At 42.9% G+C, this 14,983-nt stretch overlaps 1 protein-coding gene across 2 annotated transcripts in view; it reads right to left on the bottom strand.

The window, feature by feature from the left end:
• The window catches only part of rspo2 (R-spondin 2), a 73,708-nt gene that overhangs the window by 23,894 nt on the left and 34,831 nt on the right, over nt 1-14,983 (bottom strand). The window contains exons 2-4 of one of the 2 annotated variants that reach the window (XM_055042046.1): nt 14,445-14,633; nt 5,155-5,298; nt 3,754-3,942 (exon numbers count right to left, since the gene is read on the bottom strand). In XM_055042046.1, coding sequence (XP_054898021.1) covers nt 3,754-3,942; nt 5,155-5,298; nt 14,445-14,633 — 522 coding nt within the window. Of the gene's footprint in view, nt 1-3,753; nt 3,943-5,154; nt 5,299-14,444; nt 14,634-14,983 lie in introns of those variants that run through there. The other variant, XM_055042045.1, reaches the window with a different exon arrangement.

Here is a 14,983-nt window from a genome sequence, read left to right as displayed (position 1 = left end):
TCTTTGATTCATTGTAAAAGACCACAGTGTTACTTGACAAGGTAAGGTCTTTCTCGGATAGTGCTATCCAGTTTCAGTTGGGCAAATATTGTGGATATTTCTTGAGCTTAGAGACGTACATAAACATTCATCGTAAAAATTATATTTTAAGGGAAAACCTTAAAAATCAAAACGACAAAATTGACCAATAAACTTAGCAAGCAGAAAACATCAGTCCCTCGAGTTACGTTTGAGATCATCCAGGTACCCAAAAGCTGGTTTGTAGAAAACGGTTGTACATCAGACCACGCTTTAATTGTACGCCGTATTGAACTTTGCACCCTATTAAGTCTGAAATCAGGGATTCCTGATCATATTGGAGCTGCAGTTGCCTTAATACTTTTAAAGTTGCTTTGCCAATGGTCACTGGAGCCAAAATGTAGATGCAGATAAGAGGAAGAAGAATCGGAGAAGAATCGAATGTGTTTTTGCGAAACCAGTGAGTCAGATGAGTTACTGGGAAATCTCTGTGGGGGATTTCCCAGTGTTATCAACGCTGATAGGGCCAAAGCAGCTATTAATAACGTCTCTCTATTGTTTTTGACTCGTCCACTGACGATCTAGAGTGCGGATTAGTGTTTTTAATATCCCAGAGGTACAGTGGGAATCCTAAGCGGACGAGGAGTCGACTCATTACTGCACAGATCGGGTAGGAAACATGGACTATCTGAACTCGCTCAAAAATGTCCCAAAAAAACTATTTTTGTTTTTCTTGTTATTTCTGCTGAACGTGAGGAGTTTGGTTGAGCTAACCGTATTCGACTAAACACAGGCAGAGAGCGTTAAATGAATGAGTGATGTGCGGTGTGTACGCTCAGCAGGGAACACGTCAGCCATGGTTTGTGCGACTCTGGTGTTTGGTGTGCAAATGCGTTTAATCCCGATGTCATCAGAGGTTCTCGGCTTCACAACTTCGCTTCACCTTTTTAATATGGGGAATAACAAGACCGGGTCGAAATACCGTCATCGTCCTCGCCGCGGATTCTCAAAAATCTTTTGATAATGCTGGGAGACCCAACAGCAAAGTCCAGAGTGATTTCAATTTGGCTGTAAACAGAAAAACAACCCTGGTGGATCAGATCTGCTTAGCCGTTACTTTCTCTTCTTCTCTGTTTCCAATTAATTCAGCATCCTCATAGAGTAGCTGTATAATTCTGTGCCTTTCCCAAACACTGGTAGCTCATAAAAAAAGACATGACTAAGGTGTTTTTGTTTTTAACTCTAAGCTCTGTTAAACATTTTATTCACTTCTGACTCTTGGAAATGTGTGCCAAGTTCTAATTTGGTTTCTTTCTAAACAGAAAAGGCCCTTGCAACGTGTACAGATGCTCTTATGACGGAAAGGATTTTGAGCTGTGCTGTTGCTGAAGCGTACTTCACAAATCAATTTGACTGGACTCCATTTCTCTTACCGTGGTGCGAATGATTCTTTGCAATTTTCAAACTGTGCCTCGCAAATACATTTGTAGCCCGGTGAACTTTTTCACGTTTAGTTATTTCAGAGCCACATCATCAGCTGAATTTGAAAGGTATTCGCCTACTGCGGTACTGCATGACTGCAAAGTAAAAGCAAAAATGATGCATCGCCTTCAAAATGTTTGAAGAGGAAACACAGTGGATGTTTAGGGTCGCCGTACCTAAATCTTCAGTCGAACCTCCAAGCCCTGCCTCAAGTTTACGATAACCTGTTTTTTTTTGTTTTTTTTCACATTCCCCTCAGCATAATGAGGGGAATGTTTTATCCTGCCTCATAAAATCCTCAGTTGTTTCGGATTTTCAAATGTGACAAAATATGGAACTGCTTCGTTGGGTATGAACTTGGCAAAATAACAAATTCTGCAGGACGATACTCTGTCCCTAAAACTATCGCGATGTATGATAATGTCATTTCGAGGCCATTTTGGATTAATACCAGCAATATTAATAATGGATCACTGATATAAGTATTCTCCACTCAAAAATAAAAATAAAAACTTTCAATTTCTAAAGAACATTTAACTCAATAATTAGCTTAGACAGGGAAAACAGACAGAAATTGGCAGGTAGTGAAATACCAGGTGTTTGGGATGTTTCTCGAAACTTTTCAACATTGTTATAGAGGACAAGTGTTGTCCAAATGAAAGTTATAGCTCTCATTTTAATTTATCATGCCATATAACAGCATTGATTTATTGCTTATCGTGACAAAAATAACTCTCTGCCAATACCTTTTCCTAGTTTGTTTGATTTTTATACCTGTTTTCTCATGAGGACTTTGTAGGCTTTCCTTCACTACAGACAGTGACCTCCGTCCGACCGAGTTACTCGCTATTATCACCCACTGGAAGCAATCGTGTCACCACGTAGTTCCTTGCGACAGCCTCGTGTGTGCGCGCAGCGCTTCCCCTCTCGTTCATCCTCCGGGGCTCCGATTTGTCCTGTTATTTATTTGAACTGCAGAGTGTTGCGTTTCCCCGGCTTTTGCCAAGTGGGGTTTTTCACAAGGAGTGTGGAATTAACAACACATGCTTCAGTATGAAATGTTGCCTTTATTAAACAGGCCCACCGCAGCATTTCACGTGCCTGAGAAGTCCTGAGATGCATACGCAGTGACACTTTTACACTCGACCCGTGGCCACTAGAGCTGGAACGCGCTATCTGGACGAGAAGAGGGCTTTTCATACGACTGGGTTTAAGTGTGCTGCTGGCCTCTGCGCAAGTTTTACAATCGCTGACTACATCAACAAGGAAACAAAAAAAAAAAGAAAAAGAAACAAAGGAAAAAAATGGTGCTTCTGTGCAGAGCATTGCCAAGTTTTGATTTAGGACAGTCATAAAGTCTTCTCGAAAAAAAAAAAGGTCAAGTAGTCATGGCGGAATCATGAGGAGGTGCACGGCGTTTGGAGGGAAACTCTCTGACAAACAAGACGGGACATTAAACACTAAATGTGCCATGGGATCACAGTTTCCAACCCAGTCAGCAGCCCTCGCAGCGCTGAAATATGAGAAACTATCAGGGTTTATTTCAAGTTTATTTACTCTTTCACCACTTCGCTAAGTGACCGTCCCGTTCAGCACGCCCGCTCCAAAAATGGAGAACAATCCTCCAAGTTAGAGTATGTCTTTTTCTGTGAAGTTGTTGATAGACTGATATCTGCCACGGTAATTGCTTCCTTATTTGGGGCATTAAATATTTACACTTGGCCTTATCCTAATCCCAAGTTTATGAGCGATGTTAAACCACACTAAGGGGAAAAAGACATTTATTTTAAAAGCGCCGCTAACAGAGGCCGTCATCGCCAAATGGTGTGTCTGGACCATCTGTGAAAGAAAAAAATGGTTTACCCTTGAAATATATATATATTTCCTCTAGCCGTATGCGCACACAGAGAAATTCCATCGACTTCTCGCATAATGGCCTGACATTCACGCTCTGCATACTGCAGAAATCTCTCAAGCTGACAGGAGGAAACAGAGACGGCCATTGAGGAAACCTGCAGATTATACTTTGAAGGATTCCACAGAGGAGAGGAAGGGAGATGGTGGGAAATAAGCCCCGGGAAAAAAAAGAAAAGAAAGAGAGAAAAAAATGCTGGCTGGAACAAGGGCCAGTTTGGGGAAAGCACAGTGAACCTCAATCACTCAGACGGCAAAAACAAAAGCCAGAGCGTGAGGGTGACGCGCCGTAGGCGAGAAAACAAAGATGGGCAACAGGCGCCTGCGGGTGCTCCTTACCTCTCCTGCAGTGTCTCATGGCCATTTTGCACATCCTGGACTCGGCAATGGTGGGACACGGTATTGTGTCCTTGGGGGGTTTCTTAACAATGTGCCGCGTCCGGGTCTCCAGGCCCCACTTATAGCCACAGGTTTTGTTTCTCCTGGTGCAGGCTCCCCACTCGCTCCACTGGCCCACCTCGCAGCCCTCTGCGTGGGTTACACACAAACAAGTGGCGTCCCATCAAGTCACAGACCAGTGTTCATCAGAGACAACCGTAGGATACATAGGTTTAGCTTGGCTTCACTGTAAGCGCGTATTCAAATTGAGATGTCAAGAATTTAGTTTTCAGAGGCAAATTTGAAGATTTTGATTCACGATTGGCTTTCTCAGATTATTAGAGTACGCAAGACCAATAAGAAAAGTATTTTTAATTTATAAATGTTAGTCGATTAAAATGCTTGTCTATGCGCAGTCCAGAGCCCTTCGGTAAATTAGAATATCACCTCTACATGATGCCACATGAAGCATGAAAAGCTGCATGCGTTTTAGACGGAAGCACATTATATAGACTAATAACACAACAATGGATGCTTAACAGCCTTTATTTCTTATTATTTCCCACTTACAGCTACTTCAAACATGACATTTAAATTAGAGTATTAAATCAGACCAATACCAAAAATTTATATTATTGAAAACATAAATGTTAGCTTAATGGAAAGCATGCTCAATACCAGCTTATCGGTTTTTATTTTCAAAAGGTAATCTGTCAAATGAGATTCATTGGGATGCATATTCTATTTAATTCAATATGACAGCATTTGCTCTGAGTCATTCTGTGCTTGAATTCCTTTTACTTGAATTAGATGATCAATACAGCTGTGCAGCGGCGTTAAGGAAGGCTAATAACTTGTATATATCAACTTTTCTTATTATTAGCACCTTGTTTGTTCTCGTGTCTCTTATCTTCCTCGAGGCACAATTCCAAAGATTTGCTACTTTTTTCCGGTCAGGTGAGTGAACTGACATCAAGATCTGCTTTAAAAATGTCTCTCTCGACTTTGTCAACTCTTGGAAGAATGACATTTTGTACCCTTTTCCACCATTTTTTCCTTCCACTCAACTTTCCATTAACATGGATTGTTACGCTTCTTTGACAATGACTGGACAACTGAATCCACTGGCCACAACGAGGGCATAACATGAAATTACTGTAATAGAAAAACAATTTCTCATTGGTCTGTTACCAATAAGAAATCGGTAACAGACCAATTTCGTATTGTTAACAATTTTGTATTGTTAACCAAACCTGGCGCCAGAACGCCAAACCTGGCGTTCAGGCGAGTTAGACAGGTGAACATTCCTTAATGTTCCCATTTTGTCTCTCAACGCGCCTGACTTTGTTCGGTTTGACATACCTCCACACTCCATTGTGTCTTCCAGCGGGGCGAAGCCCTCGGGGCACTTATCAAAGCAGCGCCCTTTGTGCAGGTAAAAACCAGATTTGCACTTGGTGCAGAAGTCTTTGCTGAAGCAGGACTCGCAGTTGTCTATCCTGCACCCTGGAGGAAGAAACAGAAACAGAGGAAAAGTCATCTGGGTTTCAGAAATCCGCTTCATGTGGAATTGATTCGGAGCTAAAGTGTTTGGGGAAAAAGGAGGTTGTTGAACGGATTATACTCTCCCTTGTTCGAAAATCTAAAATGGTTGAAGATTTGTGAATTATTTCACATGGGGGAATCACTGTATTGTTATTGTAGAGACCCAAAACCCTTACGTTCCAGCTTTTGTTCAAAGGGAGTAAATCAAAAGTGTGAAAACACACACACACCAAAAAAAAAAAAAGACAGTGAGGAACTGATGGAAGCTGACCTCTTTCTGCAAGGTTCATCCAAAACTACACATGCAAAACACACCAGCTCACATGCTTTTAACTATGGGGTGCTACAAAAAGAACAATAGTGTCTGTAACGCTATTGTATCTCTTCCATATCTCCATATTTTTTCGTAACCCAACCCCCCAACAACTTATTGGAAAGTCAGTTTTTCATTAAGTTCTGAATGATGGGTTGCAACGACAAAAGCTGGTTTCGGTGTTTTGGCTTCGTAACCAAAAGAGTTCGCAACTGAGAGGCGGCGGGGGACCGGCTTCGTCGGCAAACGCAACTGCAAAAACTTTGTGTCTCACGCCACGCCCTCGTCGTCCGAAGAAAAGGCTCGGCAATGTGTCATCAAGGTCCCTGCAAATGACACGTCGAGCCGAGCTAAATTACAACGACCGCACCAACGGGGCGACGCACAGCCCCACATGATTAGAAGGAGCCTCCCAGAGCTGTCTAATTTATGCTGCTTCTCAGAGACTCTACGCATGCCCCCCGATACACTCAACCTCCAACCTCCATCTGAGGCCTCCGGGCGAAAGGGCGGGGAGGGGGCTTCCCAGGTAGGTCGTCATCTCTCGCTCTGAAACCCGAAAGACTTTGTTTCCATGCGCGGACAACGACGGGACAGTTGAGGCGCTCGCTTTTTTATCTGTGACCCTTTCTGCAGAACCCGGAGAAGGGAAGGTTTCTCACAATCACACCCCTTAATTACACCATCTCCAGCTAACCATCAGGCCTCCTCCTCGGCATTCCTGCAAAACGAGGGGGTCCCTCCCCGCTTCACTTTGAACCCTAAAGTATGGCCTCGGCCCACTCACTCTGGTCTCACGCTTTCCCGACCAGTCTAAACAAACTGTGAACGCACACGCTCTGCACAATCGCACACATGCCAATAAGATATGGTTAGAGTTAGGCTCACTCTACAATAAAGCTGGGCTCTGGAAAACGTGACTGCGCTGACCGTAAATCACGTCTCCGGCAGTCTGTCTTTGTACTCCGCGTCCCACATGTACACATTTAGACACCCCGTATAATTATTAAGCGTGTTTTCTTATCTCCTGTGCTCCATGTTATTTTAGAACCTAAACAAACTAAAAATGTGTTGTGACCTCATGAACTTTTTTTTTTACTACATTTAATGTGTTTTCCAGACACAGAGTGCCATTTTATGGCACAACTGAGTTACCTTCAGTGAGAAAAATGCTGCATATATCAAATATGACTTCAAAAAAGTTTGACTTTGTAATTTAACGACTTGATATTGGGGCACTGTCTCTTTAAGAAACACCTGCTTTTTCTGAAACTCCACCTTCAGGAAGTTGTCATTCTTCTATTAACCCTTTCACAAAAGTTTTCACTAGTGTTGCACTGAGAAGTAGCTGGTATAATGAACTCAGATGTTGCAGAGTTCCACCAGGTGATTTGCTAATTGCTGCTGGCTAGTTTGCAGGAGCTGAGCCCGAGAGGGGTGCTCTGTGAGGTGAAAAGTCAGAAGTTTAGAAACTGCAGCTCTGAGGAGACGGAGATAGGTCCAACTAAGCGTTTCGGACTACTGAATGGTTACCATGGGAGATTAAGCAACACTCTAGGTACATTTCCACATTATAAGATGGTGCAAAGTTTTTTTTTTTTAAAGTTGATTTTACACAATTCTGACCTTTTAATTACATCACAAAATTCATGTAGCATATTCATTTTGATAGAAATGTATATGCTATGATATGTAAAATATCATACATTTTGATAGAAATGTATATGCTACAAGAATTTAAAGTATAATTGTGTAGTCATCTGGTTTCACATTCAAAAATGTGAAACCAGATCTAGAATAAATGGTTGAGATTAAAGCTTCTGTTAGAATGGCCCAGTCAAAGTCCAGATCTGAGTCCAACTGTGAATCTGTGGTAAAACTCACAGGTGTTCTCCATTGCACTCAGCATGAGCCTGTGTACGTTTGTGGTTGTAAAGTGACAATTGAAAATAATCAAGGAGTATAAATACTTTTGTAAGGAGCTGACTTTTTTCATTCTTTCTTTTTTGCTTAGTGTTCTTTTCAAACATTCTGCTCCCCTCTACCCCTTTCCCACACCCCCTATTCCTGTCTGGGAGAAACTGCATCGCTGTCCAGACTAAACACAGTCTGCCATGCTGGAAGCTGGTACAGCCCAACTGCAACACGGGGAGCGAGTTAAAGCATCACAAACTGAAAAGCACAAAGTGTTCCTTAATATTTTCAACATGCTGTAGACTTCTCAGACTTGTCAACACCTGGGAGAGTGCTAGTTCACAAAGCGAATTGTAAAAAGAAAAAGAAAAAGTGAGCAGGAGATGAAGAACATCTGTCAGCGCTCTTATGCACTGAGCTTGTTGTGCTAGTCTTGGTTATTGTTGGCAAACATCACTAACACGGCTGTATGAAATACGGGATCCTGCCAACGACGGTAGCGTTTAACGAGCCTTTGATTAAAGCGTCACTTTTTGGTTTCCCATCTCTGATGTAAACAGGGAACAGCGTAAAAAAAGGCTTTTGTGATGAGATGATAATGTCGCCCTGCGACGGATGGATGAGGTGGAACACAAATGAGGCACTGTTATGATGAAGACAGAAGGGTCAGAGGTTATCAGATCGAGTTGGGCCGATGGGGATTGACGGACTATCTAGATCACGAGGGGTGGGGGGCGGGAGCTAACATGCACATCGAATGCGAAAGCAACATGTACCGCAGTGCCAGAGCAAACGATACAAGGGAGCGGGTTCACCATCCTGCTGGGATTAACCTCAGGACCACCTTTAAAGTCTTCATCTAGGTGCCACAGGGAAACTAATGAGACGCAATGAGGTCACTGGATCCCAGTGAAGGCCTCCTGTTCACCGGACTTAAATGTATTATCCTTATTATCGCTCGGACTGGTTCTGGCCGTGAGTCATCATATTATGAGTGGAAAAGCGGGAAAGCCTCATGACCGCTCAGAAGAGCTGCACAAGATGCCACTGAAGTAGGTGATGTTTTCTGCGGTTCGCGCCGCAATCATGTCTTGCATTTTACTTGTTTCTGTGTCGCTCTTGAGATTTTATCTCAAGCGGATCTGAAGCTGAGAGATGAGTCACCAAATGTGACTCGGGATCTAATAGCCCGGGCTTGGCAGGCGACGGCCCCTCAGCTGCGGTCTGGATGAGTAACCCGTTGATTTTATCGAGGACACTTAAAGCCACGTGTCAGCTTCAATCACTTCCTGTTTCTTCTCAAAGCTTCGTGTGCACTCACTCAACTAATTAGCATGAGCATTCGATGTGTTGAGAAAGAGATATGTCTCGGAGAGCTGATGAACCAGACAGGTTAGCTGTCAGATGCACACTCATCTGCCCACAAGAGGGTGCGCCCCGCCACTGATCGCCACGTCCGAAGTGCAGATGTTGTAGAAAAGCCTGGCAGAAAGAAAATGGGAAAACTAACCATGTTTTTCTATCTTCTCCATCTTTACCTCACATCCTACGTTGAACAGCCCTGACCTACTCTCTAGGCTCTAGGTTTGGCTTCCTCACTGCCACCCAGCCATGTCTTGCGGGGGTGCAGATGGCAGGAGTTTGCAACAAAGGTTAGAACTGCCATTTTCCTCCCAACTCTCTCCACTGTGGGCCTTTTTTTTTTTTGTTTTTTTTTCCACTCGGGCGCTCCTTTCCTCCCTAGCACAGCAATAGGTGAGGCAAAGGTGGTGTTCCTGCCAATCAAAACCTTCCAGAGGGAGATCGGGGATGACAGATGTGTCAGCGGTCCTTCTAGCTTCTTCACACCGTCTGTGATAAACCCACCTCCGCTTATTTATGCTCAGCCAGCCCTAGCGCTCGCACATACTCGCGCCGCTCAAACCTCATGTGAGCATTCAAGCACAGACAGTCCACAGTTTACTTTTTTTTTTCTTCTTCTTCTTTTAGATAATAAAAAAGTGAAATGAAAATAACAGTCTGTTTCTGGCTACCGTTAGCATGTAGAAGGGCTTGGTTTTATGGATCCATTCTACTGACTGGCAAATCTAAAAGAGCGGTTAGCAAAGCTGTGATGATTAGATGTCCCTTGACAAAGCTCAAAGGCCAAAAGCAACTGTTCTTTCCCTTGGCCAGACTGTGTGGTGGAAATACCCTCCAGTTCGGATTTAGAACAAGAAACAAGGAGCTCGAATGAGAGCGAGTTGATGGGAAGAGAGCTGCCAGTGTATACAGCCATTTGACTCTAGCAAAACTCAGAGTTACTTCCTCTACACACCCTCGCCGTCTTTGCGACCCTGCGGTCTTTCATTGGACCATAGCCTCACCCTGAACTATAGCCCACACACCTACTTTACATATCATTGGCATATTGGCGGTCCTGATGCCTTTTTGTCATCCGCTTACCTACAGACAGCACCAGTAACCTGAGCAGGAGATAACTGGTACCTTTCAAATCTCAGTTGTGTGGCAAGGCAATGGATCTCTGGTGCCCCAAGTCGGTCCTGGAGGGCCGGCATGTTTTAGTTCTTTCCCTAGCTTAACACACCTGTATCAAATGATGGCTCCTTAGCAAGCCTAAGAAGAACATTGACATGCTGAAACGGTTGTTACTACCACCAGGGAGAGAGCTAAAACATGCAGGATGCCGGCCCTCGCAAGAGATTCCCCTGCAATAGATTCTTCACTAGAAAATGTGCGTTTGTCCGTAGCAGCTGTGGGTCCTTAATTCAATCTGAGGAAGCACATTTTCAAACCAGCCCTACTCTCAATGCGGACCCTCTCAACACTTAGTCATGTAGACAATACAACTCTGATCGCCGTCTGATGGCTGATAACGCTTTCCCTTCAAGCATTTTGCCTTTGATACAACGTGATGGATTGTGTTTCAGCTTTGGGATCTGCGTTAAACTTGAAGTACTGTGAAGAATTGTGGCACCCACAACGACATGGGTGCTAGCAACTATTTTCCAGACAGTTGATGCAAACTTCATGACCATATTCTGTTCAGGTGCAAATACGAAGGCCCTCCAATCATAACATAGCCTTAAGATTGTAGTTGTCTTGTGATGCAAGAGTTATGGGCCCGACTCCAGCTGTTCCTGCACCTGGGCATGTTTCACTTAACTCCAAGTTGCCTTCCGATCCATGTATCAGTGTATGAATGAGTGCATATTTGGAAGTCTAGTGTAAAGCTCTTTGGATAATTGGTTTTAGTAGAAAAACACTTTGTAAATTCTATTTCCTATTTAAAATATATATTTTGTTTATCCGCATGTTTTTTTAATAGGTTAAATAATATATTACTTGTTAATAAATGTCAAACATATTGCTTTTCGTAAAGTTCAGGCCTTTTAGCATTCAGACTAATGACGTGGAAGTCCAGCGAAGGTCCACCGTAACTTGGGTTATGTTGTGACCTCCATTCACATGGGTTAATTTTATTATTTATTTATTTTTTGTATGGTTCCAACAATCACAGTGAATAAAGTCACAACTAAAGTTTAAGGTATTGGACCCAAGTGGTGGCTAAACCTTCCCCTTGAATACATGTTGGTCTGAAATGCAATCTTCCCTTACTAACTAGCAGAATAATGTAAAAAAGCATGTTTGTTGTTTCCCATGGACTGATCTTTCTCAAATGGAGACATTGTTTTTCGGGGCTTCTTGCTTAACTTTGTTTCTCCAGCAGTACATTTCTTCTCCCCATCCAGAGGCCTTTGTGTTACATGCCTGTGGATCCTACAGAACCCCTGCCGAAAAAATAGTGAGGTTTCAGCCCAGCAAGTGTCTGAGTGTGAAGACCTTCTGCTTGTCCAGCTTTTGTTTTTCTTTACTCAGGGAGTCCACAAAAAAAAAAATCTTGAATGAGATAAGATCACACAGACAAACTCTGGGATAATAAGCAGCCGCTGCTCCTTCAGTAATTTTTAGAAGTCGTGTTGAAAAAGCTCTTGACAACAGGGTCGTAACACCGAGCTCCGGGCCCCTTCAGAAACCAAAGGGCCAATTAATTTCTCACTGTGGTTTGTTGTAGTCATATTTGAGCCTTTTGGAACCAGTCGGCTGGACGAGCTCACAAAAAAAAAAAACAACAACAATAATAATTTTACGTTTAAAACAATAAAATATCAGTTTATGGAGACTGAGTCGTTTTATTAAAAAACAAACCAAAAAAAGACGACACATGGAGAGCAGCTGAGGAAGAAGAGCAATGAGTGAAGCAGCGATGGCATCGAAGTGAGCCTCGTCCTGGGAGCTAACGCTACGTGACAATGCAAGATGTTGCTCTAACAGTGCTGCGTAAGGCCAAGGGTCAAGATCATCCAGCCAGGCATCAGAAACTGCTGGTCAAAATTCAAACACGATGGGGATACAGTGGTTCTCCATGCTTCAGTTGACGTAAATAAAATCGCTTTTATTACCCAAGAACAAGATGTCTTTCTCTTTCGGTTAAATAAGAAACAACAACAGTTTATAATGTCCGAGGAGCATAGGATGTTCCTGATAATATGCTAAGAGTTAATAAAACTGCACTGGAGCTGTGGTGCTGATGCAGCAAACAGACGTGTGTGCGGACAAAAACCCGCCGCTCGCTGGCTTTTCAAGTCGGGATGAGGTTACTAGGAAAAAGTATATATTATCTATTGCCTTATATAGTGTATTTTAAAGAGATTAAAGAATTTGGGAATGTTTAATATGTTCAACGAGCGTTACAACTGTGTTTTTCAGAGTTCAGACGTAGCAGAAGATCTCCTTTTGCAAGCTATTCACGTTGGCGTGGGCAGGCACTTCGATCTGTCCCTACTCCAACACATCTGATTCAAATGACTGAATTGCCTCCTCAGACTGTCAGCAAGTTCTACAGAAGCTTCTCAATAACCACTGATTTAAAGAAGATGTTCTGACAGAGAGAAAAATCTGCAAAATTGTTGCCGCCCTCCCCCCTAACAAACCAATGTTGAAACAACTGATGAATTAGCACTGTTGTAGAACCATGTCGACAGTGAAGGAGTTGTACCTTCCTGGCAGGACTATGATTATCTTATTTTGTCAAGAAAATGATTTTTTTCTTGGTTTTGGTTGTTGACAGAAGGTACTCTGAACCTTGCTTAGACGGGTCATCTACTCGAGACCGGCCCTGAAACCTTAAGGAGTAGCTGACATCTTACAGTCAGTTCCCAAACAATACTATGAATTATTGGGAAGAACAAACTGTTGAGCATGCCTCTCGCAACTTCCTTAGGGTTTATGGCATTCAATTCTACTTTTACCACATTTTCGACGAACGGTGACATCGCCCATTGTAGCTCTGGCTATTTAACTTACTTATTTCTTTTTTTTCTTTGACTTGTGTTTCATTTCTGCAGATAGAATTAACATGAAAGATTTATTTGCTCCTTGGCTGTCCGTGATAGGGTAAGCAGAACGTAGTACTTTTCTGTCTCAGGAGTTGCTACATGTTCATATATTTCAGCCTTAAGGTTCAGATACCCTCCGCTGGGGATCCGTTTTTAGTGCGTCTGTCAGAAGTCTGGCTCAGGAAACTGAAAAGCTTCAAGTTTCTCACTGTTTTCATACGAAACACTCAGCCAACACCTCGGGCTCTGCATAAACCTACAAAGTCCCTCTCCATCTCTCCGAGCATAATCAATGTTAACATAAGGTTATGAGATCAGGGTGCTACATAAGGAGGAGAAAGGTACTTTTCATTAATTGGATTTGAGTGTTATTCTTTAACAACTACGCCTGAGAACATTTTGATTTGTCTGTGTTATTGTTTGGATTTTTCATTAACTGTAAACCAGAACTCCACAGAGCCACGGAGACCAAAGGTGTGGCCTCTCTTAAAGCCGGAGACCAAAAGTGTTTTGCATGCCATAAAAAAATCTGCAACAAAGGGGCGACGATTGCCAAAATATGGAAAATGCTTTCATCTCGGAAACAGTAAATAAAACCGAGGCAATGAAAACTACATTCAGCCTTCCTCGTAAATCCTTTTTCCAGGCGAAAGAGTTCATGCTTGTTTTAAATTCACTGTTTCCTTCACCTGTTTTCCACTTTTGTCTCGTCCCGTCGACGAAAATATTTTTGCCTTTGGCTCATGAAAATGTTTTCTGGCAGATGAAACACTGGTCTTTGGTCAGTTGTGGTTTTAGCCTTTGAACTCTGAAATGGTTGCTAATTTTTAGGGAGTGCGCCTCTCTCTTTAATCCCGTCATAGCCAAAGGGAAGTGAAGGTTATATTGCACTGTTTTTCTGGGTTCTTCTAAGTTCTCTCAGGTGTGCGTCGTGCACTCAGTGGTGAAAACTAAATTTGTCACATCTTTGACGGTTCATTTTAGATTTAACACGTGAGTCAATTAGTTGTTGTTTTTTTACACAGAGCCAATGAAATCATCATTAAAAATGTTAATTTTCCTACTATGAACATTTATTTGAAGTTCTGAGATAGCATTGTGGCAAAGAAGCACAAACTGAAGTGATACCGTTTTTTCCGGAATAACGCGTTATTTATGACGTCTCCTGGATTTCTGGACCTTTAGATATCCTCATAACTTGGGCATGTTTCGGATTAAAGCGTTACGATGGTGTTACAGACGGATGAGAAACAGCAGGCTCATCCTGAGGGACACGATGCTAAGATGAAGCTTCACTAACGTCAACCTGAGCGCCCAGACAAACCATTCAAACTGCGAGATATGTCTGTCTCCTCTTGATAATTGACAGTAAATCAAGCACCGTGGGAAAATGGGAAGCTGAAGTGGGGGTGTATTAAAGGCCTGCCTCGAGAGATTGAAGGTAAGGAAGAGTTTGGGGTGAAAGGGTGGGGGGTTCTTACTGGAGCACATGTTGATTTCAGGGCTGCGCATGCCGTAGTATCCGGCTGGACAGTCGTGAAGACACTCGCCGTACTGCCGCATCCTCTCCCTTCGCAAGAACAGGAAGAGTTTGGGCTGGCAGTTCACGCAGCCGTTATCCCTGGAGCACACTGAGCAGCCTTTACAGATGGGGTACGCTCCATAGCTAGCTGTAAGAGAGGAAGAAGAATGATTAATGAGTCTGTATCAGCTCTAACAAGTCCAGTGTGACTGTGAAGTGCTTCAGTAAAAAACATATGTTTAAATCTTTCAGCTATAGTTGCAAATGTTTGTCGATGAACAACAAGACAGCTGGATACACCAACTCTCTCGCGGCCTTAGCAGACAACAAATGTCAGGGTCAGACAGCAGGGAAGCGGAAGGTTACCCCGTCAGACCGTCAATTCCCGAAACTACAAACGAAACAAAAAACTCGTAAAGGCACGGGACTGTGCACAGAGTAAAAAACTCGTGTGGTGTAAATGACCCCATCTCTAAAGACCAAGGCATAATGTACTAA

Source organism: Poeciliopsis prolifica, unplaced genomic scaffold, assembly GCF_027474105.1.
Source record: "Poeciliopsis prolifica strain line A6 unplaced genomic scaffold, Auburn_PproV2 SCAFFOLD017, whole genome shotgun sequence".
Taxonomy (NCBI): Eukaryota; Metazoa; Chordata; class Actinopteri; order Cyprinodontiformes; family Poeciliidae; genus Poeciliopsis; species Poeciliopsis prolifica.
Note: the sequence above shows the minus strand (reverse complement) of the source record. Positions and strands in the feature narration are given on the sequence as shown.